A 27454-nucleotide genomic window follows, 5' to 3' on the forward strand; every position below is an offset into this window, starting at 1 on the left:
ATAATACAAAATACATTGAAAAATGGTTATGAAAACAGTGAGCATACAGAAGGATGATTCCTGTATGTTCATGCAGTCATAGAACATCCTCAATTCAGAGGGAACTGTAAGGAAGATCCATGCAGGACTTCTTCAAAGTCAGACCATATCTGGGTGAGAGGTGTCCAGTCACTTCCTGAACACCAGCAAGCTCAGTGCCATGACTACTTCCCTGAATAACATGGGCTTACAGGAGAGCTTGGGGTTGTCACCCTTCCAAGTTTTCTGCACTTGGTGGTTTAAGGACATCCTGCGCCCTAAGCCCAGTGAGGGGTGATCACTGTATTAACCCCTCACCCTGCACGCACACAATTCATGTTTTCCAATATAGTTATATTTTTAGGCACAGTCAGTGGCTGTAAGTTCCCCTTAGTTATGTGTAATGACAAAAACCAGCAAACAAAAATCTTCACAACCTCCCATGGTTCCGTGTAGAAGCCAGCAGCTTCCTGACAGCTCGACCTCTTTAACCACAGCTCTCGCATGGTGAGAAATCGTGCTCGGCTGTATGGTTTAAGGACTGGTGAAAACATGCTTTGAGAGAACTCCCCAAGACAAGTCTGACACTGCAAAAGGCTTGCAAAGGAACAAAGAGAGAAATGTGAGCAGCGGATAAAAGCAAAAGTAAATCTATACCAACAGTGAGTTTTAAAGCACTGCATGATGGACATGCAAGTCACCTCCGTTCCCCTCAATACAAAATATCATTTGCTGAGTGCATTGCTTTTCTTCTTCCTTGTTTGTCAGAGGCAGCATGTCTAAAGCAGAGACACCACTTTAAGGTGTTTGTATGGGAACTGTTGAATCACAGCCTGAACCACTGATTGATCACCTGAGGTGAGCACTGAGTCAGCTGTGGGAGCACAGGTGAAGGCAATGCACTGTGTGACCGGAAGGAGTGGAGTCTGGCTCCACCTCTCCCAGACCCCAAGTAAGGGCTGACCACCACGGGGGAAAGAACTCTGGTTGGAGATTGCTCCTTCAGAGTTCTCTATCACAAGCCTAAGACACAGGTGCACATCTTTTCCCTTTATTTAGATTGTATCTTTTTCCATCACAGTAATCTGTCTAATTATACTATCTATAAAATATCTTGTCTGTAATATCATTTGGTATTATTCATTCTGATAAGCTCACATCTTACGGTATTTTATGGCAATTTCCCCACCAGTTCTCTTTCCAGGCCACTTTGATTTCCACTATGACTTTCCCTTCAAAGGTACTTCATAGTGTGCCCCAGTGATGGCTCAGCACAAGTGTCCCCAGCCAAGGGAGGGCCCCAGCTCCTGCTCTGACACGTGTTCTTCATTAGCTTCCCAAGTTGAAAGGTACACGTGCACCTTGATGCATTTCTCAATCTCCTTCCCAACTCTCATCCCTACTGACTGCACACTAATTGGCCCAAGGCACTGAAATGAGCTCAACAGCTGCCTGAGCACAGAGCTCATAGACATTTTCCATTGCTTTCTTTTAACTTCTAGAGAGAAATAAACATAGGTTGGTACCCATCTGTCAGACGCTTTCAAACAATACCTTGAATGGCGTTAGCCACGCTGCTGCTTTGTTTCCTCCCTGATGCTGCTGTAAGAATTAGGCAGAGCGTTCCCAAAGGCTTCTGCAGACAGCACAAATGCAACGTGTCATCCATCTGACTTCAGCTACTGAAAGGGAACCTCGAAGAATGTCACTGCAGCTCCAAATGGGCAATAAACAGCGGTTTCAATGTGACCAATGCAAGTTTAACAGCTTAGTGCAAACACAGGCTATTAGCTTAAGGCTGTTATTTTTAGCAGCCATACAGCTAAGGGAGAAATTGTGCCAGCAGAGACAAGGAAAGTGCAAACAAGGACAGAGTGAGCTCTTCTGCACCCATCTGCCAGGCAGGTGTTGACCTGCATTGCCCTTGCACACACCACTGTCTCAGCCTGCCTGCATGGGAAGTTACCAGTTGTGTATTTTTATTCTGGGATATGCTGATGGTATTGGGACAAGAAACCTCCTTGCAGGAAATAGTTACGCTAAAACACTAAACAGATTTTGCTTACAGTGTAATTTTTTCTCTCTGGGATCTTCCTATTATACAGTGACCTTGAATTGCCACCAAAGGAAAAATTCGCTTGGAGAAACCACCAGTCACCCCATCCCACAACTCATAACTATAGGAATACGATGGAACAGGAGTCCCCCAGCAGGACAAGCAATTCAAACCCAAGAGCACGTCACCACTTTGTCTGCCTCGCATCACACTGCATAGTAAATGTGCACTCATCATTGTGCTGGTATTGCCTGGTAGTCCTTTATTTAATCATGCTATAAAAGGAAGTCAAGCAAACAGTTGGTTCAACTTTTCTCCTAAAGATTTTTGAAAGAAGGCATAGATTCATTGAGGTTGGAAAAAGTCACTAACATCGCCCAGTCCAGCAGGCAGCCCTCCCCACCATGCCCACTGACCACGTCCCTCGCAGTGCCACATCCCATGGTTCCTGAGCACCTCCAGGGATGGGGACTCCACCACCTCCCTGGGCAGCTTGTTTTGGTACAGCACCACTTTTTCTGAGAATACATTGTTCCTAACATCCAACCTGAACCTTCCCTGGTGCAACCTGAGGCCACTATCTCTCATCCTATTGCTCTTACCTAGAAGGACAATCCCCACCTCGCCACAACCTCTTCTCAGATAATAGCAGAGAGCAATAAGGTCTTCCCTGAGCCTCCTCTTCTTCAGACTGAACAATCCCAGTTCCCTCAGCCGCTCCCCATCAGAATTGTGCTTCAGCTCCTTCAGAGCTTCACTGTACTTCTCTGTACATGCTTTGCCTTCTTTAGACAAGCAATAGGTGCAACTTAATTTATTCTGTTTAAGCTGGAGCAGAACCAGTTCTCAAGAAAAGAAGCACTAGCCAACATGAGTATATATGAAATAACAGAGGACGTTGTCTTAGGAGTGGGTTGGTCACTATGTGTCCAGCTCAGCTCCAAATGAAGCTGGAAGATGGAGATGCACATTTGTGGCCACCTGCAGCTAGGACATACTCAACATTAGAAGATGCACCGTAGTCTGGTGGCAGTGTGGCTGTCCCAGCAGAAGGCAATTGCTCACAGGCACCTGAAATTCAACCAACAGTGTGGGGCAGGACAGGAATGAAGACATCCTGAGCACTATGAAATGCATGCTTCATTCAATATAAACATTGAATGCAGCATATAATGTAACATCACCTCCAAGATCCTTGAGTCCAACCCCCTGCCAAAGCAGCTCCCTAGCCCAGGTTGCACAGGTAGGTGTCCAGGCGGGTCTGGAACGTCTCCAGAGAAGGAGACTCCACCACCTCTCTGTGCAGCTGTGCCACTGCTCCGTCACTGCACTGGGAAGGAGTTCCCACACACATTTGTGCAGAGCTTCCTATGCTTCATTGTGGCCATTTCCCCTTGTTCTATCACCACACACTGCAGAGAAGAGTTCATCCTCCTCCCTTTGCCTCCCGCTCCTTACATATTTATAGACATGGACCAAATCCCCCTTCTGAGTCTTCTTTTTTCAAGGCTGAACAGACCCAGGTCTCTCAGCCTTTCCTCATAAGAGAGCTGTTCCATGCCCTTTACCATCTTTGTAGCCCTCTGCTGGCCTCTTTCAAGGAGATCCTGGTCTTTTTTGTTCTGGGGAACCCAAACCTATGTTTTTTTCAGAAGCTATATACACAGCAAACACCAGTAGAATCGGTCCCAATTTATTCCTTATTTTTAATTATGTCCTTCTGATATATTTAAACAGGCAAAAAAAATAAATAAATACCCATGCATGGAATAGCCCCATATTCTGTTTCCACAGAAATATCTACCTTCAGAATTCAAAAGGCTGAAACAAATCACAACTTTCTCAAGGTGCCCTCTTCTGGCTTTTTAAAAAAGCTGTCCCGCCGTCATTTGCTTACTTTGCCTGGAAGTCATCAAAATGAGAACCTGTTTGTGCAAACAGTCAATCTATTGAATACACTGGCCAGGAAAAGAACACCACAAACCACCATTTTGATACGATACAGAACTCACTTTAAAATCCTTCAGTTATGACTTTATAAAAATAACTTAAAACAGTACTCTAGTAAGAAAACCATGAGTTTGTTGCTAGGTAGAGATATAGGCACAAGGTGTCCTGCCCAGAGGGATGGAGAATTCATCCCATTTTCACACCACAATGAACTCCCAAGAACCATTTAATGAAAGTAACCTGAACCTTCCTGCTAAAACAGAGGGAATGAAAAACCAGATCAAAAAGCACAGTCATTTCCATTACAAAGAGGGTTTTCCCTCTGTCTAATAAATATGTATGCAGTTTATCCAGCACAGGAGGAACATTCAAGGAAGTAACCTCGCTTGTTAATTTTTGTGGAAATCTCTGTTTTAAAAGCATTGATTTCTTAATCAAATACAGTAGAAAACACACACAGAACTAAATGTATCTTTCAGGCCTTCTCTACATAGAAGAATTTTCACTATTTATTTTCAGAGATTGAATGGGTAGTGACTTGGTTTTCTTTTCCATTTTGTTGCTTGGCTTTGACTTGGGCACCCCATCCATGAGAAGGAAGCCTCAATACCACCGTGTGCAAAGTGGTCAGTTCAGACCTGAAAGCGTGCAGTACGTCACTGCTCACCTGAAGAGTAAGAATTTATTCACACTGAAGAAAGCTATGTCACGCTCTTGAGATATAATTCAATTCAAATTGGAATTCTGTCACTTTCAAACTGGATTATTTATAATCATGTAAGCTGCAAGATAAAGTCACAGAGATCACATCTGTGTTATGTGCAAGGTTGTTACTATCAGGAAAAAAAAAGCTTTCTGTATAAGAAGGCCTTAATAAAACCTATTTTCTTGCTGACCAGAAGTATCTTCAGAAATGAATATCTCTAAAATAAACAGTTCTAAGAGTCAGTTTGGAAGCAAAGAGAGTCGTTACTGTAGACAGTACTAATTTTTTTTCCTTCTTCCTCATAACCAAACATGCAGATGATATCCCCAACACTGGCATGAAACTGAGACAGGTAAGAATGCCCACTCGTAAGAAGAACTTGCAATTGCAGTGTTATAACTCAGTACACAGTTATCTGAACTTGTGGTGACGTCCTTGAGTCAGGATACTCTTTGTTCAAGTAACAAACCACAGAGGAAAAAAAATAAAGCTGTTGCTCAGCTGTGCCAGCAGTTCTTCCATCACTGCCCACCAGACAGTGCAGGGTTCAGGCTGTGATTTCATGAAAGCACGTGTGAGATGCTCTGCTAAACATCAGCTGGACTGTCAGTGTGCCCATTGCGTTGTTGATTGCCAGTCAGTCACTGCTGCTGTTCCCATTTTGCTCTTCTCAGGACTGTGGAGTGCTCTGGCTGAAACGTACACATTTCTGCAGTTGTCTGAGGATGACTTCTTTCAAGATCTTTCTTCTGAGTTGAGCAAGTCAGCCACAGTGATGAAAGTCAGTCTCTGGCAATAACAGCAATGGGGGTCTTTAACCTCAGCAACCAGACTGAAGGGTACTTTCACCAGAACGCTTGGTGATGGACAGAGTGGTAAATACCTTGACAGAAGGAAAAAAGACAACATTTATTACTGCCAGAATGAATCTTCTCTTCTGGAAAATTAACATGGGCATAATGCACAAAAACACAGCCATTTCTTGTAATAAAATAATGAAAGACATGCATTTGAAATCCTTGCCACTAAACAGCCCACACATACAAATACCCTTTGTTCTCCTCATTTGCCTTATGGCAATTAAGGAAGTTGCACTGCTTTACAGCCCCTCATCTCACTGCTGCTAAGTGTCACAGTTCAAAAGGGCTCAGCAATAATACCCTCCAGTATGTACACCTAATGACTGTCTTCATTTCCCAAAGCTGGCCTCTCTGTTGGCAAAGAAAGCTAACCTAAGGCCATAGCATTTGAAGAGAGCACAAATTTTGCCTCTGTATCTTTCCAGATGATATGGAAACGTGGAGCTGATTGCTGAGGTAGGTATTATTTTGTGTTTGGCCACTGGACAATGGCTAAGACACATTTTGTAAATTTAGATTTAAAAAAATATATCGAATCATCTCTGCTTTGAAGTCACATTAAAGAAAACACATTCAAAAATGATTATTGTAAAAACTATATGGCATCAAAACTGAAAAGGAAAAATTGTACCTTGTTTAATATTGGAACTTTACAAATAATTGCACTGTTTTGCACAGGTGTAACAGCGAAAGGAAAATAGGGGAACCAAAATCCACTTCTATCTAAATGATTTAAAGTTGCAATAATTAGCAATCATCAGAGCCCTCTCTCTGGAAGAATCAACACAGAATACAGTATATACACATTTCCTTTTATGCAAATATCAGTGAAGTGTCTGAAGATAACTGGTATTGGAAAGCTCTACAGTCCTGCAAGTAAAAGCTTTGGTGCATTAAGGCTGCCAGAGCACATCAGGGAACATTAATAAGTGATATACCACCTCCACTTTCTACAAGCATAAAAACATTACGTGTAAGTCAGGAAAATAAAAGCATGACTAATGTATATGGCAGAAGAACAGAAACAGATTTAAACCATGATGCATGGCTTGAGATGGGCTTTCTAACTCTTAGTTCTGATCCACACACTGACAATGCATGGGAACTTTCATTTGTTCTTACTTGATTTTGACAGACAAAGATCAGAGAGCACTAAATTAATCTACTTTCTTTCTGGCTCAGGTGCAAGCTCTGGGTCTGCTAGCCAGCTCCAGTGGCTGTGGAGAACCCTCAGCTTCCCAGCTCCAGTAAAACCTACTGGGTGTCATTAACAATTGGAAATACGAGTTTTTGACAGAGTATATCAGTTATGCAATTGAAGACAACTTTGTAGATCCCATGGTTGGAAAGCAGCTGTTAACTCACACAACTGTCTCTGCTTTCAGAAGATGCTTTCTTATTCACAGATGCTCAGTACGTGCTGTGTTTCAAGCTGTGCAGTGCAGCAGGGTGAAAGGTAACCGTAAGGCTGAGGACTTGCAATCTGTCCTTGCAGTTATTTGTACTTTGCCTTATGAGAAATTTCATTCAGAACTGGGCTTTCTGCTGAACAAAATGCTGCTCAAGTAGGGGAAGTGAAATCTGGCTCTAATTAGTAAACAGTGAGAAAAGGAATCCTCAGTCTAATAGTCTCTTTCAAGATGAATAACACTGTGCTTCCTGTGAAACTGTTTGAGCAGACAGTACTAATGCCAGCAAAGATGTCAGTATTTGATCTGCAACACTGTGCCTTGACTGCTCAGACAGAGTTCATTTTCTTTAGCCTTTTTATAGATGCATGATAAACAGAACGCTGTTATCCATCACCCCCTAAAGCCAGATATGCTCAGTTCTGACAAATCCCAAACAGATTTAAAGCACTTTTTTCTTAATCAAAGAGTACCATCTTGCACTTTGATTTTTGTTTACTGCATAAGAGATTAAATTAAGTAACAGGCATAAAGAAAGCCTTCTGAAGATGGGCACTAAAAATGATCTCTGTTCCCTGGAGCTTTTAAGCAGTGTATTTTCTCCTAAGCCAATTTCTTCCTCCCCCACTCAAACAAATATGATTATCTGAAATTACCTCCCTAAATTATACCTAATCATCATTCTATTCAGTTTCAGTTTTAGCAGCTCAGATGTCCAGAATAAATTATGACTATCATCTTCTCTTCACGCTGCATATGCTAATATTCTATTCAAGCTCACAGGTTTGAATGCCTCACTCAAAGTTCCCCCTCTACAGGGCCCCTGATAAGAACGCACTGCCCCTCTTCAAGGGCTTCCAAGAACACCAATAGATGATCTCACAGGGGAACAAAAAGAACCTGTACTGCAGATGCTTTGGAGATGATTCAGATTGCTGCAATGACATTAAAGGTGCTCACTTTGTATTGCTTACACCACGTCAGTCTGGAAACTGAAAATGAGAGAACTGGACTTCTCCCCTACAGATCAGTACCTCAGTGCTCTCTCTTACACTTTGTAGCTAAAATACGTAGGTTGGGAATTTGGTTTTACAATGACCTATAAAGGTTGTATACAGTTACATGGGTCTCTCAACAAAAATAAGAGGTCCTAGATCTACTAAAATCAGTGAAGCATCGCTGATTTACACGTGTGTGGAGCTGTCCCCCACCCGACAGAGAAAATCCAGTTATTCACTGAAGAGAAACAGCCAGACAAACACAAGAAGTGGTTGCGTGGCCTCGGATACTTCACTCCAAAGATGAAGTGCTGCAGAGCAAAGAAGAGGTTTTCAGACAAACAGAACTTAATAGAAAAACTGTCACGTAGCTGGTGCCCCCATTCCACAACACCAGTTTATCAGCCTGTTTGCAGTACAGATATGCAGAAAAATTAACTCTGACAACCACCTCAGCAGAAATGGAATTTGAAGCCTTCAAAAATGGATGAGTGGGAAGAAGATTCATTACTCCCCAGCAGAGGGAGCACTGAGTTAGGGGAGACGATAAATATTTCACAAACGGGGAAAAAAGAAGGAAAAAAAAAATCACATTACACCTAACTGCTATGTTTATAAATGTTAGAAATGGATCGTTTCCTGTCCTATCTTCCCTTGTACCTTCCATATATTCGGAATCCTTTAGATAAATTCTGATATCCAGGTTTCTAACACCTTATTCCAGAACACTACCAAAACCAGGATAAGAAGGTGCCTCCATATACAAACCTCTGCACAGACTGGATGAATTCCTATGGTGCTGTCCAGCTGCTCTTTGATCAATCCACATTTCATAGCTGCTGCAAACCCTTGAGTGACTTCTCCAGCATTTGGACCAAGGACATGGAAACCAACAACTCTCTCCTAAATAACAAAGACAAACAAATGTCAGCAGAGTCATCTGCAAGGTTTTCTTACTCAGTATTTCATTTCATCAGTTTACGAAAGGTACCACAAGTCAGTGTAGCCACACAAACACGAGCTATCATTACCACCAACGGAAGAGACTTAGTGGGGAAAACTGTTGTCTTTGAAAGGAAAAGGAAAAGATGACACCAAGAATCAGCTTCATGCTGCATCCCTCTGTTTACACCAAGAGCATGTGAATTTAATACACATCATCAGGAAGATATTATTACTTTCTGCTTTATTTCTTACATCCACACTACTCTTCAACTGCAACATATGCCAAAATGTGCACATATTCTTACTAAACACTCAAAGGTACAAACTGTGCTGACTTGACTTCCTTTTCTTGAAGAAAGCCTCCTCCAGTAGAAGTTAACTACTGCTTGCTTTGGTGGCTTTTGGGGCATTACTTGGATTTTGCTGAGCACTGACCGAGCCCAGCTGGGATTCAAAGTTATTGGCTCTTCCTGCTAAGTATCACATATGAGTGAGTGTAGATACTCAGAACTATGAAAGGTTTTTCTTTTTATTTCAGTAAGCCTGAGGAGAGAGTGTTACTACAAGGTTCATACAAAGAATAAAAGCTATAATTAGGGAGTAACAAAATTGAATTATCCTCAATTTTCCTTAAAAATATGCATATCTGTAAAAATAAAACCATAAAAACTAAGCAGAGATAACCAGAGATAACAAAATTTTCATCCAGAATAACTCTCAACTCTACTTCTAGATGTTTAAACACATTTCTGATATTCAGGACAAGAAACAGATTAATGAAATATTTTAAATCACCATTAAGTCTTTCCATAATTTTAAGTAACTTTGGAGTAGGAACATAAGCATGTGCATCAAAATAGCATCCACCCTAGTATAAACTCCTCCAGTAAAAGGAGATGAGCAGAACCAGACAGGTTTGCAGGCTTTAAAAAATGATGACATCATGCTTTAGAAAACTACAGAAATATCAGTTTGTATCTGGTGATAAAAGAAAATAGCTAACATAGATCCAAAACTTTATTAGGCTAATATATTTATGCTATTAGCTTATTAATGCAATTAGGAATTTTGTTTATGCTTTAGCAGGGACTGAACATTTCCTTAACCAGGAAGTTCTACTTTAGTCCTACAATAATCCTGGCGCAATCACTTTAAATGAGATTTGCTCAGGCAAGATACATTAATTCTGTCAGAAGCACCTCAAGTGTTTTATAGACACACATGGATTTACAGAGTTCACAAGATGTGACGCTTTCTGAGTGACCTCAATTTCAGAGCGAAGAATCTCCCATAAAAGCATATCCCAGTTTGGGGGAGGGAGAATAAAATGCCACAGATAATAGAGTTCTAAAACAATTATATTATCAGCTTACAGGTGTGGTATTAATGGTCCCTATGATTAACACACAATTTCTGCTTTCCCTGGAAGGAAAGATACACTTACATTATCCTGGATATTGCAAATGATCTTTGCATAGCATTTGTTGTTGTCTCTGGATGGCACAGTCCATTCCAGTGGCCAGAAATGACTATGGTACACCTGGAAATACAACACAGATTAAAAAGAAGTTCTCTAATTACTCAGCAGAGAGCACGATTTTCCAAAAGCTGCCAAGTTTACCTCAAATTTGCATTGTCTGCCACCAAAGGCAAAGCTTTACTACTGACTGCCACTGCAGCAGACTCAGGGAGAGGGATTCCTATCTGCTCAACCAGGATCACTGGACAAACTATTTCTGCAAACAAGGTTGCTCATCCACCTGTATAGGATACATCTCAGAAAATAATGGAGTGTTTTATGACACCACTCTACCCCCAAATCCTGATCTCTCTCACTTTAAGCTGAACACCATTCATCTGCTTATTTCCCCAAATCATGCTCCTCCAGTGATCTTCACGGCACATAAAAGAAGTTCAGGTTATTGCCCGACTCCTTTTCCTCAATCTTTTTGTAATGCAGTCTCTACAGTAAGAAGAGCCTGAGGCGCTAAGCATCTAATTTCACTCAACAGCATCATCAGTGAATTAAAAGGGATTGCTCAAATGAGTAGAACACCTGCTTACATAGTCAAGCAGGGAGAAGAACACAGCTACATTGAGCCACATAAAATCAAAGTCACTGTGGCAAGAATCATCACATTGTGGCTACGAAATTCTCTTCCTCCACAATGAAACCATGCTACCACTCCAACACATACTCACTTTTAATTTACCCTGAAGCACTTGCAGAATAAAGAAAAAATACAACTTTTCTTTAAAGACCAGTATGCCAGCTATGGGCTCTATTTGCCAAAGACAAAGCATATTTGGAACTAGAATTATCAGAATTGGGAACCTTTTATAACACCTTCAGGAACTGCTAAGGATGACAAAAATAAACCTCCTGCCCTTATATCAGAACGCTGTTTGAATTAACTCGTAGCACTATTTCAAATGACAGATTTGGAACTGAAATGAAACTAAGGAGTTTACCTCGATGTTTTCTTCCCCAAACTTCTGTATTGCATTCTCTTCAGAATATCCACAGGCTCCATACTCTAAAGGAGTGAACACTGTGGTGGGAACGTTCACATAGTCACACTGTGTGGTATACAGAATGAAATAAAAAACATACCATGTTAGTAATAAAATCAGCATACTGGGTAAAAATTCAGCAGTCTGAAAGACAGGGAGAAAAGTTGGATTATTATTATTATAGTCTGAAATTTGCTTTTAATTACTATAGTTTTAAATCATGCTGTGGTTCTGGTGCTGACCCCCACTCATAAGTGTTAACCAGACCATGAACAGAAAGACTGCTTAAAGCCATACTGACACTGACATGCATAGATTAAGAGGAAATTCAGTGACCTGCTTTAAAACATAACAGCTTTAAAACAAAACATAATAATGCCTCGTCCTTGCACTTTAAAGAACTGAAAGGAGCCCAGCTCCATCTTCTGTAATCTCTACCATCATGTACTTATACATACTGACAAAGCCTCCCAAGCCATACTTTCTTGAAGGTACAAAAAGCTCCAGCTATCCAGGTGTAAGGTCCTGTACCTGGGTCAGGGCAATCCCAAGCACAGGTACAGGTTGGGGGGAGAACAGGTTGAGAGCAGCCCTGAGGAGAAGGATACCTGAAAGGGGCCTACACGAAAGCTGGGGAGGGAATTTTCAATAAGGGCACGTAGCAACAGGACAAGAGGAAACGGCTTTAAACTGGAAGAGTGCAGATTTAAACCAGATATTAGGAAATTCTTTACTGTGAGGGTAGTGAGACACTGACACAGGTTGCCCAATGAGGTTGTGGATGCCCCCAATCTGGAGGGATTCAAGGGCAGGCTGGATAGGGCTTGGAGCAACCTGGTCTAGAGGGAGGAGTCCCTGCCTATAGCAGGGTAGTTGGAACTGGATATCTTAAAGGTCCCTTCTACTCTAAGCCATTTTATGATTCCACAACTCTATCTCAGCCCCTCCTCACACGTAAGATGCTGCAATCCCTTAATCATCTTCATAACCCTTTGCTGGACTCATCCCAGTATGTCTGTGTCCCTTTCACCTGAGAGGGCAGAAGTGGGGACAGAATCCAGGCTTGTCTCACCAATGGCAAGTGTGGAGGGATAAGATGGCTCCCCTGCAACCACTGGCAATGGTCTGCCAGGATGCACCTGCAGGATACAGCCCAAGATGCCACTTGCTTTCTTTGCCATGAAGGTATATCACTGGTCAACTTCTTGACCTCCAGCCTCTTCCAAGGGCTTCTCTGCAAAGCTGCTTTTCAATTGGTGGATCCCCTATCTGTGCTGATGCAAGGAGCTCCACCTCCCTAGACACAGGGTTTTGCACTTCCCCTTGCTCTTCTTCTTGAGACTCCTACCAGCTCACTTCTCCAGCCTGGTGGGGTCCCCCAGGGTGACAGCACAACCAGCTAGCACATCATTCACTTTCCTTCCAAATCACTGAGGGTGGGTTCTGTCCCATCATCTAGATCATTAATGACCATTTTAAACAGTATCAGGCTGCGTAGCCAAATGCCACAGTACACCACTAATGACTGGCCTCCAACTGAACTCTGTAACAGTGATCAGAGTCCTTTGAGTCCTGCAGTTTGGCTGGTTTTCACTCCACCTCACTGCCCACTTATCTAGCCCATACTTTAGTTTGTATACAAGAGCGTTGCTCCAGCCTTATTAGAATCAAAGTAAACAACATCCACTGCTTTCCCTACATCCACCAAATTAGCCATTCTGTCACAGAAGGCTGGCAGATAAGGACTGGCTTATTCCTAGCACCTTAGTCTTTTAATTTCAAACCTAATTATCTTTGCAACTAGAGATGAACTAAGGTGCTGCTTATTATTCTTTCCTCGCCTACACGTAACATTTCATCATTTCATACAATTGCCCTTTTTAGATTTGTTAAAACTGCTAAGTAAGCCAGGGTTCCACCTAAGTAGTTATTCATTTATTGGATTTAATTCAAAGCCATGATGCCTTCTTTAGTAGCACAAAGATTTTCACGCATTCTGAGATGGTTATCTGGCATAAAATGTAAATTAAGATGTATGTGTACTACTGCAGAAAATCCTGGCTTCAGCTACAGTTTTCTTAAACATCACCTAACTGAAGTAATGACATTAGCCACACTGATTCAGGATTCTGCTGCTCAGATACCTGTCAACCTTAAATAAACAACTCATTCAAGCTCTAAATCTTGCTGACAACAGAACCTGATATGACTACAGCAAGCTGTACAAGAAAAAAATCTTTATGCTCATAAGAGATGGTTATAAAGGAGAGAGAAACACCCACATCAGTGGTGCTTGGATAGAATTTCTTTAAAGGCATTTTCCTTTCCTCCTATTTACACATTAAAGACAAGGTGTAAATAAGTACCCATGTTACTCCTACTTGGACTAGCATAACTTGACTGAAATGTATCACACTAACATGACATGTAAACACTTTTTTCATAGACTCAGCTTCTCAGGTATAAACATGTGTTGACTTATTGGCAGATTTTATCTTTCTTCATGTTCATATTCGTAGCAGAACTATGTATGGCATTGAAAACAAAAGGAAAAAACTACAGCAAATAACATAGAAAATTCAGAGCATTGCATCTACTTAGAAGTATAGTAATGACAACGTTTTGTAGCAATTGGTTGCTTACCTTAGTGGTTGAGCCAGCGTAAAGCCTTCGAACTAACAGTCTTCCTGCCTGGATTGCCACTGGTGTGAGCTCCAGCCTGTCCTGCAGTATATCTCCAATAGCATAAATATATGGCACGTTTGTTTGCTCCATATCATCGACTGGTATTTTTCCCGTCCTACAGTTTGCATTTACAAGAATAAAAGATGTAAGTATTCTGCTGTGAAGACTCTAATGGTAGATAAAGTTGCATGAGTGCAGCCCCCTAGCTTTAAGAAAGAAGCACGTACTTGAAATATATTCATATTCAGAATCCTGTGATCGGGGGCAAGAAGGTCAACCTAATGTATCTATGAATCTATAAACTGCAAACTTTGGTCTCTACCAGCATTACAGAAATGTCCACTCTGGATAAGGAGGTAGCCCAGGAATTTGTAATTCTGTGAGACATAATTGCTTTCCTCAACATACACTCTACTATCAGCTGAACTGCGCACTGGAAACCTTGAGGAATGATGGGAAGAGATGTTCTCCCACTCAAGCTGTAGGGCAAAGGAATTTCTCCACCATTGAAATGGATTAATTATTTTCTAGACACTTAGCCTTCAGACTTCTTTTCAAAGACAAATCAAGCTCTTATACACCCTACATAAGGGAAAGCCAGCAGGCTTTTCAGCATTAAATGTACTGGGCTAATGGAAGTTTTAAATTATTAATTTTTCCTAATTCATTAATGAGATAGTGTAGTAATCACTGCAGGAAACACATCTGGCAGATAAACCAATCAGGCACAGAAACAGTCACACAGTTGACTGAAGGGCCATTTGTGATTTTGAACATAAGAACAACTTTCTGAAGAGAGAAACTCTATGTTACTATGACTCTTAGTAACAGAAGTCCCAGCGTCAAACAAAAAAGAAAACTTTTAATACTATGTAGAAAATGCAGATATCTGCTACACCGTCTCCTATGCAAACGCATAATGCACAAACAATTTTTTCCTCAAAGCATCTGGACATGGATACACTACTGCCCCTGCACTAGTCAATAACTCAAGAACAGCAGTCTGTGATGTACAGACATTTCTCCTTACTTTTCATTGATTTTCACTCCAACTTTGTCCAAACCAATTTTTCTTGTACACGCATCTCTTCCAATTGCTAGCAACACCTGCAAAACAGAAATGCACAAATTACTCATTTCCTAAAATTTCTGCTTGTTGCTATCTCCTATTTTCATTATATAGTAAATATCAGTAGCTAAGGCTTGGAAACAGTAAGAAGAATCTATTTGTTCCCCATTGTACATTCACTGAGTTCAAGACAAACCATTCCACCATTGTGACCTACTGATACCAGGTTTCAGCTATGGGATTTAATACAGCTGAAAAATGCAAAAAGGGCATCCTAAATGAATCCATTCTGTTAAACTTTCAGTGCCACGGAGCAGGAAAAATAGTAAAACACTTCTGTGAATCAGCACTGCTGTTATTATTTCTCTTTCTCATACTATTAGCACTCACAGACACTGACGCATATCCTGTTATGTTACAGAATGATCTGATGCAGTATATAAGCAGATGAAGTCAGTGGCACAGTGTATTTGCAGTTTAAAATCTCAAATTGGCAAATCCTAATCTTGATATACCCTGTGTGTTTTCACATCATCTGGTCACAAAGTCTACAACTCTTTTTTATTATTTTATTGGCTTTCAGCATCATGGTGTAAGAAAACGAGTGCTGTGAGAGGTCATGGAAACATTCCATCAAACATAAAATAGCATACCTGAATATGTCTGCACCATAATTTTGCTGCTCTAAGTGCGTATTAAAGTTCCTTGCCTGACTTGCCACGGGGCATTAGCTGTTTTTCCCAAGATGCTGCATCAACAGCAGATCTTCAGAAGACACGACATCGGTTTGTTTAGCTCTTGTAAGGAGAATTGTTTTATGTTAACTCCAAAAGAGCATGCTCCAGTTACTGTGACAGTTATTAAAAATCATTACCTACAGTCTAGGACAAATATTTCCCTGGGGAAAAAATCCTGCATCTGTTTCCACGTGATCAAGCTCTTCTAAACCCTGAGCTAAAAAACAGGTTTCAAAAGCATGCAAGTAATTCAGAAGGCACTTGTGCCCCAGGATTCTTACACTTTTCTCACACTAACTACACACCCATTGAGCATACCATAATAATTAAAGGCATTTCTTAATAAAACTAACATATAAAGATCTCAGAAATCTTAACATTAAATAGAAAATTATTCCAAGGTCTTTATGTATTTAGACAGGACTCACAGTATTGTATTCCCCTTCAATTACTTGGTCATCCTTTGTGGACTTCGCTGTAACTTTCAGTCTTCCAGGAGTTCCTTCTTCAATCTGTTCAACCTATAACATTTAGGGAAAGAAAAAAACACAACAGAACAAAACAAGCAAGGATTGGCTTCAAATCAAAATGTGCAAATAGATATAAATTTGTTTTCCATATCTTATGATTGAAAGTGAGTGTTTAACCATGGCCTAAAGTTCAGACATTTATTCTAAAGATATTTTCACTATTCTCTAAATTTGTGACTATTATTTACATATTTTAACGTTTTGTTTCATCTCTGTGGATTTAATATTTTAATGAACACAGTAATGCCATGTTTCTGTTTTCAGATGTGCAACTTCTACATATTGAAAAACAAAACAGAAAGACTGATGCCTCCTGATAAGTAACCAACCAAACAATGAATGGAATTTGGAGCTACATATGTGGGATCTCTTTTGCCCTACTTAGTGTTCACTGAACTGTGAGGAAGAGACTGTATATCTTCGACTGCAGCCCTTCCTTTACCTTTTCAAGAACTGCAAGATTCCCAGTTGCTTTCTAAGGCTCACATTCAGTGGATGTGTAAGTGTTCAACACTTACTGACCATTCCGAGAAATGTTTAGTGTTTGTACAAAAGGGAAAAAAAAGAATTACTTTTGACAACTGCCCTAGTTCCTACTATATATTCCTACTTTATAGTCAATATTTGGACATAGAAAAAGCAAAATTTCTCATTACATTCTTTCCCCTGTCCTTTATTTTCTTTTATTTAAAAAGCCCTCAAACTTTCTGAGCCATCCTACCAACTTTAAAGGATTACTCTGTTGAACTGTTCCATTCAAAGGATTATTATTATTAATAACAATTTCCTGTCTTCAAGTGTCCCAGTGAAGATATCTTAATAAGCACAACATGCCTAAGTTCAAAAACAGTGTTTGAAGGAGATGAGAAGACCTGATAAAAAGATATTCAGCAACTTCAGTTTAAGGTTATTCTTAAATTGAAACAGGGCGACATATTTTATTCTCATTGAAATCAAAGACACGTAGTACTGGAACAGGATAAAACACCAACTGTTTTATGACTCTGTAGAGTACATCTGGCTGGAAGAGACCACTGTAATTTACTTGAAGTGATCTTCTGCTTGTAGGATAATTTTCTCCTTCTCCTTCCTCCAAAAGATTTTACAGAAAGCTAAATCTGAAAAAATTAAGAGCTAGCTAATCATCCTTGACCCTCTATGGGTCAGACCCGTAGACTGGAAACCAGAAAGAGCATTTCCTAAACTACTTTTCATATTGCTAAGTGTGGACTAAAAACAAGCCAACAACAAAACAGCCTTCACTCTATTTAATTCTTTCATTTCTAAAGCATTAAATTCAGTAACACACCAGTTTAACACCAAACAGAATACTGCTTAATATATTACTTTCTAATTCGTGATAATTAAGCACTATCCATCATGAAAAAGCACTAAGAAAACACGGTTAGGACCCTCTAAAGCCTGTGATAAGGCAATTTAACATTAGAAAAGCTCCAGAGCTTACCTAATATACTTTACAACCTGAATTTGCCTATATATATATATATATATATATATATATATATACATATATATATATACACACACACACACATAACTAATTGCATGGGTATCCCTATAGAATTCTAAGAAAATCATACATGTATTCATGGCCTCTGCCACATAAAGGATACAGATGCATACTTTTCTGTATAACCCACTGATCCTGAATATTTTAAGCAGTATTTGTTGGCTGAGAATTTGTGAACTGACAATGAAAAAATACGATTATTTGTGATGCAGTAGCCCTGATCTTATAACAGAAAGTATACATCTTCCTGTTTATTAGCCTGGAAGAAGCCCCACAGACTTCAGGACAACTGCTGGAATTTAAGTATACGTAATATCTGCAGGATAAGCAGACAAAACATATACTAACCCATCTAATTCTCATAAAGACAACAAATTCTGGAATCTCAGACAATTTCAGTACTAAGGCTAAACTGTACTTTTAAAATTACATAAGATTCACAAACTCAATCTGTTTAAAACAATTAAAAGATTACCTTTATATATTACCTATAGAGTTGATCCTACATTGCAAATTCAACTTTTTTGTTAATTTAAAATACATGTATCTTAAAACAATATGATAGGTACATTGCAATCAATTGTAGTCCTGTAATATTTTGAGCCTACCTTGATTGGCACAAACTCTCTAATAAATTTGATTCCATGTTCTTCCATATATTCACCAATTTTGTTTGCCATATCCTGGTCAAATCCTCTTAAAAGAATGGATCTCACCATTACAGTGACATCTAATCCAAGACCTGCAAGAAATCCTGCACATTCCAAGGCGACATAGGAGGCTCCAACCACCAGGGTTTTCCCTGGACAGTATGGCAGGGAGAAAAGATCATCACTGAAAATAGGAAAAAAAAAGATAATAACTATATTAGAGAAAAACAGGAGAATACGTTGCATTTTCCATTTGTCTACTTTCTTCTCTAAGAATAGGACTTAATCCTTTTCCTAGCCACTGACAGTAACAAAACAAAATGTTTGGAAATTCAGCTAGGATATATAATCAGTATGTGCCAGATTAAAAAGCCCCAATTTGGAAGAAAGAGAAGAGAGTATAAAATACTCTGAATCATCACAAAAACCCTGTGATGTTGTTATTCCTTTTTTAAAACAGAAACGTGTTACAATTTCTCAAAAAATGAAGGGTATTTTTACTGAATCACTTTGAATATTTGCTGTAAAATTCAGTTCCTGATACCTAAAAGGAAGAGGAAGGAGTTCAGCACACAGTCACACATATCTTAACTTCTTTGAAGATCTCTCCTTTTTTTGCTAATGCGTAATACACCGTGACTAATACATACAGACAATAAAACAGATTAATGCAAACCACCAAAATAGGCAGAGATATAAAAAACATTTCTTTGCCTGTTTTCCATTTGTTTCAACTTCTTCATCAACATATGTCATTTTTGCTACTTTTGGAGTTAGACTGTGAAACCAGGGCTTCTCAGGGAAGCATCATGCTTGCTCAGCAGAGATTTAGGCAGAGTTTGGTAATGAAATTCTCCAAAGATTTAAATCTTAAAATGCGTTTCTCTTTCGGCCAGCAACTGGAAATGCTAAACAAGGTGCTCTCTGCAAATGTTATAGTAGAATAAATTTGACTGCGTAATTAAAGGCTACATCGTAGTTCACAACCCTCCAGGAACCCAGTTAAGACTGCAGATAGCTTTGGTTTGATAGTCTAACTCTGACATTACTGACACTCAATGTTATTGTAAGGCACTACTTAATAGGCTACATAATTTATTACCTTTAATTTCACTACTGTTTTGTTGAAGGGAAATAGGCAGCATGATATTTTTTGGTTTGACAAAATTACCAGTTATTTATTTCATTGCTAAAGGTGTGGGAGACTGTAACTCCAACCCGTGCTTCTACAATATGAAATCTTTAGCAATTAGTCTGTATGAAAACATATTCCATATGTATGCAACTTCTCCTCCCCAACTATCCTTTCTGCGTGTGTGTGTAAATTGTGCTACAATTGTCTGGCTTTAGCACTTTAGACATTTGAAACAGGTTCTACCAAAAGTTAAATCTGCTCTACTAGGTAGCTAGGAAAAAATTGGGTCAAGTTTCAATACTTCCACAATGCACAATGACAGATACATTTCAGCCAGCTTCACAACATCACAGAATCATTAAGGATGGAAAAGACCTCTAAGATGATCTAGTCCAACAACCAACTCATCTCCCCAGTGCCCACTGACCATGTTTTCAGTGCCACACTCACACAGTACTTGAATATCTCCAGGTACAGTGACTCCACCTAACCTCTGGGCAGCCTGTGCCAGTGCAGTTTCTGAGAATAAATTTTTCCTAATATCCAACCTGAGCTTCAGCTATCAGCTGCCTTGGAACTCCCTCCTCTTGATATTTGAACAGGGAGTTCTCCTCCACGCAGGCTATGCTCTTTATTGTGAACAAACCCCTGTACACAAACTGAAAAACCTTAAGGAATAAGGAAAAAGCTTGTATAATTGTAACTGGGGTATAGTTGATTGATTCATCTTACGACAGACACGCATATGATTTATGGTATAGTCGGTTACTACTGTCATCAGCTAGAAACAGAACCATTTTAGCCAGTCACCCACAGTTCTGTGCTGTCTACCAAACACTTACGTTCTCACCACCTTAACGTCTGTTTATAGGTATTCTCTTGCTTAGTTTCCTCTAAAAAGTTGCACTGAAAAAACAAAACCAATCAAGTAGTCTTATTTATGCTTCACTGCTGTCTCTTGGAAGTCTAGCATTCACACACAGCAAATGACTTCTTATTCTTCCCTGTTTTTACCTGCTAATGCAGTATTCCTTGTCTCCAGGGATACCCAGGTAGCGTGGCCTTTCACCAGTAGCAATGAGAAACCTCTCAGCTGTGTACAGCTTTTCAACTCCTCTTTTATTTGTTGCCTGAGAACAAAGCAACGATCCAAAGTGAGTATTTCAAAGTCCTACTAAGGGAAAATATTTTTCTTAGAAAGCACTACAAGAAGACCAAGCAAGCATGGCTACACAGTACCTTCACTGTGTGTGGCCCAACAAACTCTCCATATGCATTCTCATACGTGACCTTCTTCTCTCTCAGTGCTACTCGATAGCCCCAGTTCAGCGAGCCAATGTAATTCTGAACAGATTCTGTCATAGTCATCCAGTTGTGTTTGACTGTTGGAAACAAAACAGATGTTCATCTTCCAATCAGTGAACCTTCTTTTTCATAGCCAGCCCTATATTCCCAGACAGACTTTTTTTTCCCCACAACCGAGTCACCTTTGTATTATTCCTATTTTACCTCAGGGTAACTCAACTGAAATTCAAAGGAACTATATTAGCATAGGCAACTCAAGAAATCACCATGAAACAGGTATGTTTAAAAAAAATAAACAACAAAACAAACAAATGAATGACGTTCTTATGCCAACCATTTGAGATATTTTTCCCCTTTGAAACACAGAATATTTGGACTTCACACTTCATCAATAGTTTCCCAATGACACATACTCTAAGCAGGTGATGTTCAACAAATGAACCCTAATTAAATCCCAATCCTCTAATCATGCATATTAGAGCTAATACAAAGTAAAATTTAGTTTCTGATGTTGTAGAAATGGAGAGGGAACAGGAATACTTTTTTTTTTTTTTTTGCTATTATTAGCAAGTTTCTGTTTCTATGAAGAAAAATCTGGGGTTCTCTCTTGCATGTTGTGTTACATTCACAAACATAGCAGTATCATACCACTTCTATGCACACAGTATTCTTCTCAAACACTAACATGATGAGAAGATATTAAAACCAGATCAAATGCTGCAAGGCAAGAAGCCTTGAAGATCACTTAAGTTTATGTGTAGTCTCCATGAAGCTGCCTCACATTGTTAAAGTCAGCACATGCTTAAATGCAACAAGCACTTGACAATGCTAAGAAGCTCAGGATTTCCAGCACAAATGATAAAACTAAAACAGAAATAGAAAAAACGTTTCTCTTCTGTACCTTCTTCTGTAAACTGCCATCCAAATTTGCGGGAATCTTGCAAGGCTTGTCCCAGTAAAGCTGCCTGGTGCATCAATTTTTTTGGTATACAGCCCACATTTACACATGTTCCTCCAAGACCTGGGAGAAAGAAACAGAATGTGTTTTTCACACATTGGTATGGTTGACCCCAAAGGATAATCAGTCTCTTAGAAAACTGTAAGAAGTTTACAATGAATAAACATTTACCCCATGAATTTCCCAGAGGTGTAGGCGTTACAAAGTCTAGGACCATCACTTTCTTGTCATATTTGGCAGCTTCCTGCAAAACAAGTTAAATAAGACATATCTAAATATTAGAGGTTAAATTTGGAGTAGATGATAACATCATGCATTGCTGAAAAGCTTTGTGACTTTTAATTAAGCAGTAATGAATGATTTGCAAGGGAATGGCCAGGCACTCATTAATCTTTAGAATTACTCTGCACAGCCAGTAGGAAAAACATAAAAATAAAAATAAAAAGATGAAGGGAAAAAACAGCCATTTACACTGCTAAACAAGAGCGTGGCACCAGTTGATAGAGGACTCTGGGAGTCAAACCTCTTCTTCCCTCCTTCATCCTGTCATTTCGTTTACAATATTGCCCAACATGACATTTACCTCTAATATATTTAACAAATTGTTCATTAATGCAGTCTTCCCTTCATAGACAGTTCCTCAAATATTCATTTGAAACCACATCACACAATGACACAAGCAGTCATGCGGCCAAGCACTACTGCTGTGCTTATCCAGTCTTTTTCCTTGTGGTGGAAAGAACTCAACTTTGAGTACAATCTTCAGACTAGTCAACATGTAATAAGTTGACTTGTCTGTCAGGATGTGCAAGTGTCGTCCATTCCAGAAAAGCAATGATTTGATTTATGATAATTCCCCCGAGAAATTTAATTAGCAAGTCAACAGACAATGTGTGTGCACGATACTGAAAACTGGAATTTCTGTGCTGACTTCATTATTCCCTTTGTGCTCTTTAAGAGGAAGGGAAAAATCACCAGAAATAGCTGGTGGCAGAGAAAAACACTTAACTAAGCACTACAGAGCTCAGAAACAACAGATTCCCCCATTAGATGCAGCAAAACAGCTTTGATACACTGACTAACCACAACAGCACTGCATCACATGATGAGCACTCATGTAATAGCAGCTGTAGACACAAGGTATTACCCTAGGGCTTTGGGTTTGGTTTAGGAGGAGTCTGAACAGCCTTCAGCATGATGTTACTGGTAATACTTGTTAATCCAAACAGTTGACAATCAAAATTAAAATTTTAAATGTATCCTATTCCATGCAAAATATAAAACAATTTTCAAAGAACGTAGGTTTAGACAGCTTAGGAAAATATTAATGTATTGGATTTTTGCTTCCTATTAGAGGTCAAGGTTGGCCATGGGGCTTGTTCCTATACACTAGCAGCACTTTGAGAAAGTTCCCCTGAAAGGCACTTAGGGACTGAGATGTGTTATTAATGTTCTCTTTTAATGACAGCTCTCATACACAATTTGAAAGACCATTACAAGCATCAGCTGACTTACCAGAATGCACAGATTCCCAAGCTCAGCCATGTGCTGACATTGTGTAGCACAGCTCCGTGCTGTCATGTCAGCAGAGGTGACAAGCAGATGTAACCACTTCTGCACAGCGATATGCTCTCAGTAACACAACCTGCTCCATAGGCTTTCAGGCCTTCCTAGATTTAGTGCAGTACTGCACGACCACAACAAGAGCCATTCTCTGTGAACTGGTAGTGGTGGCCTGACAGTTGTGGTCTGGGTCTGCAATTGGATTGCTTGGTCAGATCAGCAGCATTTGTACTCACTGTGGAGACAAGCTTCCAAAATACCAAACTCTGAGCACCACTTGGACAGAAGAAGGAAGACACCCTGTCTCAGTTTTGTGGTTTGTTATCAGTATTCTACAGCATCATGTCGCATACTGGGAGTTAAAGAGTTAGTGCTGCAGTTCTGTGGATTGTCCACAGTTCCGGGTACCTGGTTCTCAGAAGAGAAGAGTGAACTACAGCTTCCAGAAGAGTCCATTATTCTGTTTCCCATTCAGAGGGAAAGAAAATTGACCAGGAGTAACACGACCATTCCTCTGCTGCCTGCCTAGGCTCAGCGTGCTCCCTGGCTGCCTCAGCTACAGCACTGAAGCAAGGCCTTTGGTTTTCAGACACTCACTCTCTCATTTATTTGGTTTATTAGCTTTATTTCCAATTATATTGTATCATATCATATTCTCTCACATTCACCTATCATTTTTAGTACATTAGTTTTGTTTTCTTAGCTTGTGGCCACTGTTTTTCTCATGTCTAAGCTCATCCCTCTACCTTCTCCTTACTCCCCTTCCCCTTTTCCTGGGTCATGGGACCATAGGTCTTTTCATCCCGTCACAACACTAGGCTGAACTGGGCCAAACTGTGATACATTCACACAACTCTGCAAGTATTATTATGAAAAACACACATGTAATCAACCTAGTTAAACTGTTTCAAACTTGAGCATAGATATCTGGAACATGGTGTATCGTTGGGGCCTTTTTTTTAACGCTTTAAAAATAAAAACTATGGAATAAACTGAGTATTAGCCAGAAGTCTATGCATGTAAAAGAGCATTCAGCTTAACGAAACAGTTCTGAAATGTGCACATTACTACTGATAGTGGTGTTGACTACTGATCTACCATCCTCTGCTCTACAATCACTTTAATACTCTAAGAGGTAATGTACTTCATACACTGAGTTGAAGGAACAAGGCTGTTCATCTTTCTAGCCATGTACCTTTTCTGCCTCACAGCTGAGAAATGATGCAATAAACATCACAGCTATAGCTTCACAAGCTAGAATATGCATACAGCAAAACAAAGCAGCCTCCTTATGGAAATTTCAACAGATGGCATTTCATTACTCCAATCCTGTTTTGCATTACTGCAAGTTCTCCTTTACTCTTCTTACTCTTTTGTCCTAAACATTCCTGTCCCTTCAAAACTACTTTCTACTTTTTTTTTCCCCCAGGTTCTCAGAATTTTCATAGATCATCTTTCATAATCAGACATGACAACAGTGATCCTATTGATGAGGGAGCAGCAAACTACCAAAATACATTATGGACACACTGCATGTTACAACCCACTACTCAGCTATGTACTTCCCATTGGAAAGTTATCTACCTACTATTTTCTAAAAGCATTCTCTCTCATTAGTGGGGATGCAAAGGAACTAAGTTGAACTCTACTGTTGAGTCCAAACCCCTGCTAAAGCAGGTTCCCTACAGAAGGTAGCACAGGAGAGTATCCAGGTAGGTCTCGAGTACTGCCAGATGAGACACCACAATCTCTCTGGGCAGCCTGTTCCAGTGCTCCCTCACTCTCACAGTAAAGTTCATTTTTTATATGGAACTTCCTACATTCCAGTTCCTGCCCCTTGTTCTATTACAGTACACCACTGAGAATATTTCATCCCTCGACTTTACTCCTACACTTTAGATAAATAGTGATGAGATCCCCCCTCAGCCTTCTCTTCTCAAGACTGAACTGAAGAGTTGTAGTTTCCTTCTATGGAAGATGCTCCAAGCTCCTGATCACCTCTGTGGCCTTCCACTGGACCCTTTCTAGAAGATTCCTGTTGCTTTTGAACTGAGGAGCACAGAACTGGACGCAATATTCTAGCGTTAGCCGGGCAGAACAGACAGAGAGGATCACTTTCCTCAACATGCTGGCCACACCCCTTCCTGATGCACCTTAATATACCATTGACCTTCTTGGCCACAGTGGCAAATCGTATGATATACACAATACAAATGAATATGGGTAAGATATGAGCATCTTTAACCTAGAACTAAATTCAATATATAAGTCACAGAATTGCTCAGGTTGGAAAAGACCTTCAAGATCATCAGGTCCAATCAAGTTCTGCTGAACAGACAGAAATGTTACACCCTTACAGTGTTAAAGATATCAAGATCCAAGCTGCTGAGGATGTCACCCACTCACTTACAAGGAAAGCATAAATTTGCACTTTCTCTCTCATACCTTGGCAGCAGCCAGGCCGCCTGAGCCTCCACCGATGACAATGAGGTCATAGTCGTAGGAATGGGGCACCTCTGTATGCCCATTCATTTCCAGCAGTTTCTGAAGCTTGTCTTCTTTATGGGCCTAAACAAAGAAAATAGAAAGGATTAGGGAATGCAAAAAAAAAAATTACCTGCAGTGTTCAAAAATAAGTATTTTCAGCAGCAAGTAGTGTGATAAGGAAATGTATGTGCATTTGGATTTTCTCAGCTTTGCTTTTGATTAGGTTTTTGTTTTTTTTAATGTTGTCATCTGAATCCATCCTTGGATAGCTCAATACCTGGTACACTGAGCTATGAACGTCTTTGCTCTTTGGAGACCCAGTTTTCCTTACAGAGCTTAGTTTTCCACATCACCACAACTCCAGAGCCTCCTCATACTGCAGACTCCAGGATGAGATACACACCTACTGACAGGCATCTCATTAACCTATTTCATTCTTTTCATCTGCCCTAGACTTCCCTAATTAGTGGGTTTTTCCCCCTTCTGCTACATATGTGAGTAGGAAAACACAACAACCAGATGCAACACAGTAACAAACTGCAGTTATCTTCCTTAACAGCCAAATGAACAGAACTGAATAGAGAAAACAATTTCTGAAAACTACATTTTCATAACGTGGCTTTTTGGCTTAACGCTATAGCTAACTTTAGAGTTAAACAGACCGAGCATGATCACTGAAGTTTCACAAGAGGTTCACTTTTTGGAACAGATACATACTACTACCAGAGAAAATCAAACAACCTAGTCCCAAAAAGCACTTTGAAAGCTGTATGCCACACAGCATATTACATTAATCTTCATATACTCTATATAAAATGATTTTTTGAACTCAATTTGCGAGCTCCATTCAGTCAGGACTTCAGACCTTCAGGTCTTTGAAGTTGCTGGCAGTTTCTCAAACACTTCTCAAACTGCAGGCAAGATTTGGAGACAGCAAACATCAGATTCCTCAAGTGATGGGTATCAGTAAATTTCACATATCATGATAAAACTTGAAAGACTAAAAATGTGAATGAAGAAGCCCACACTTAGTCACTTAACATTCTGTTTGCTATTATTAAAGTGTTTCTATCTGCCTCCTCAGGCACTTGATTCAATACTACCAGAATAGTCACGGTAAATACAAGACAAGAGAACATAAAAGTTTTCCCTCTCTTTTCATCTTAGTTTTGTTTTGCATTGAGCAGCTCTTCATGCTCAATCCATTTGACAGTTGCCTTCCTCTGGGGTTAGATTAGCCCTTGTTAGTATAATTGCCAGTGCATCCCCATCAGTAGAAAAAAAAACAAAACCTATCACTTCCTCCAGCTACTCTGAAATGTCAGCGGAAGTTCAAATCGTACTCCTG

General features: G+C 39.8%; 1 protein-coding gene across 2 annotated transcripts in view; it reads right to left on the minus strand.

Annotated features, from left to right (window-relative positions):
- Positions 1 to 5009: 5009 nt before the first annotated feature.
- Positions 5010 to 27454, minus strand: part of TXNRD1 (thioredoxin reductase 1) — a 37414-nt gene continuing 14969 nt past the window's right edge. For both annotated transcript variants that reach the window (XM_065743104.1, XM_065743103.1), the window contains 13 exons: positions 26065 to 26187; positions 22228 to 22300; positions 22000 to 22119; positions 21033 to 21175; positions 20808 to 20923; positions 18617 to 18842; positions 16376 to 16468; positions 15172 to 15248; positions 14100 to 14256; positions 11415 to 11522; positions 10387 to 10482; positions 8766 to 8900; positions 5010 to 5613 (listed from right to left, as the gene is read on the minus strand). In XM_065743104.1, coding sequence (XP_065599176.1) covers positions 5551 to 5613; positions 8766 to 8900; positions 10387 to 10482; positions 11415 to 11522; positions 14100 to 14256; positions 15172 to 15248; positions 16376 to 16468; positions 18617 to 18842; positions 20808 to 20923; positions 21033 to 21175; positions 22000 to 22119; positions 22228 to 22300; positions 26065 to 26151 — 1494 coding nt within the window. In that variant the 5' untranslated portion in view covers positions 26152 to 26187 and the 3' untranslated portion in view covers positions 5010 to 5550. The remainder of the gene's footprint in view (positions 5614 to 8765; positions 8901 to 10386; positions 10483 to 11414; positions 11523 to 14099; positions 14257 to 15171; positions 15249 to 16375; positions 16469 to 18616; positions 18843 to 20807; positions 20924 to 21032; positions 21176 to 21999; positions 22120 to 22227; positions 22301 to 26064; positions 26188 to 27454) is intronic.

The sequence above is a fragment of the Cyrtonyx montezumae genome, unplaced genomic scaffold (assembly GCF_038088225.1).
Source record: "Cyrtonyx montezumae isolate F1298 unplaced genomic scaffold, pur_monq_1.0 scaffold_3, whole genome shotgun sequence".
In the NCBI taxonomy this organism is placed as follows: Eukaryota; Metazoa; Chordata; class Aves; order Galliformes; family Odontophoridae; genus Cyrtonyx; species Cyrtonyx montezumae.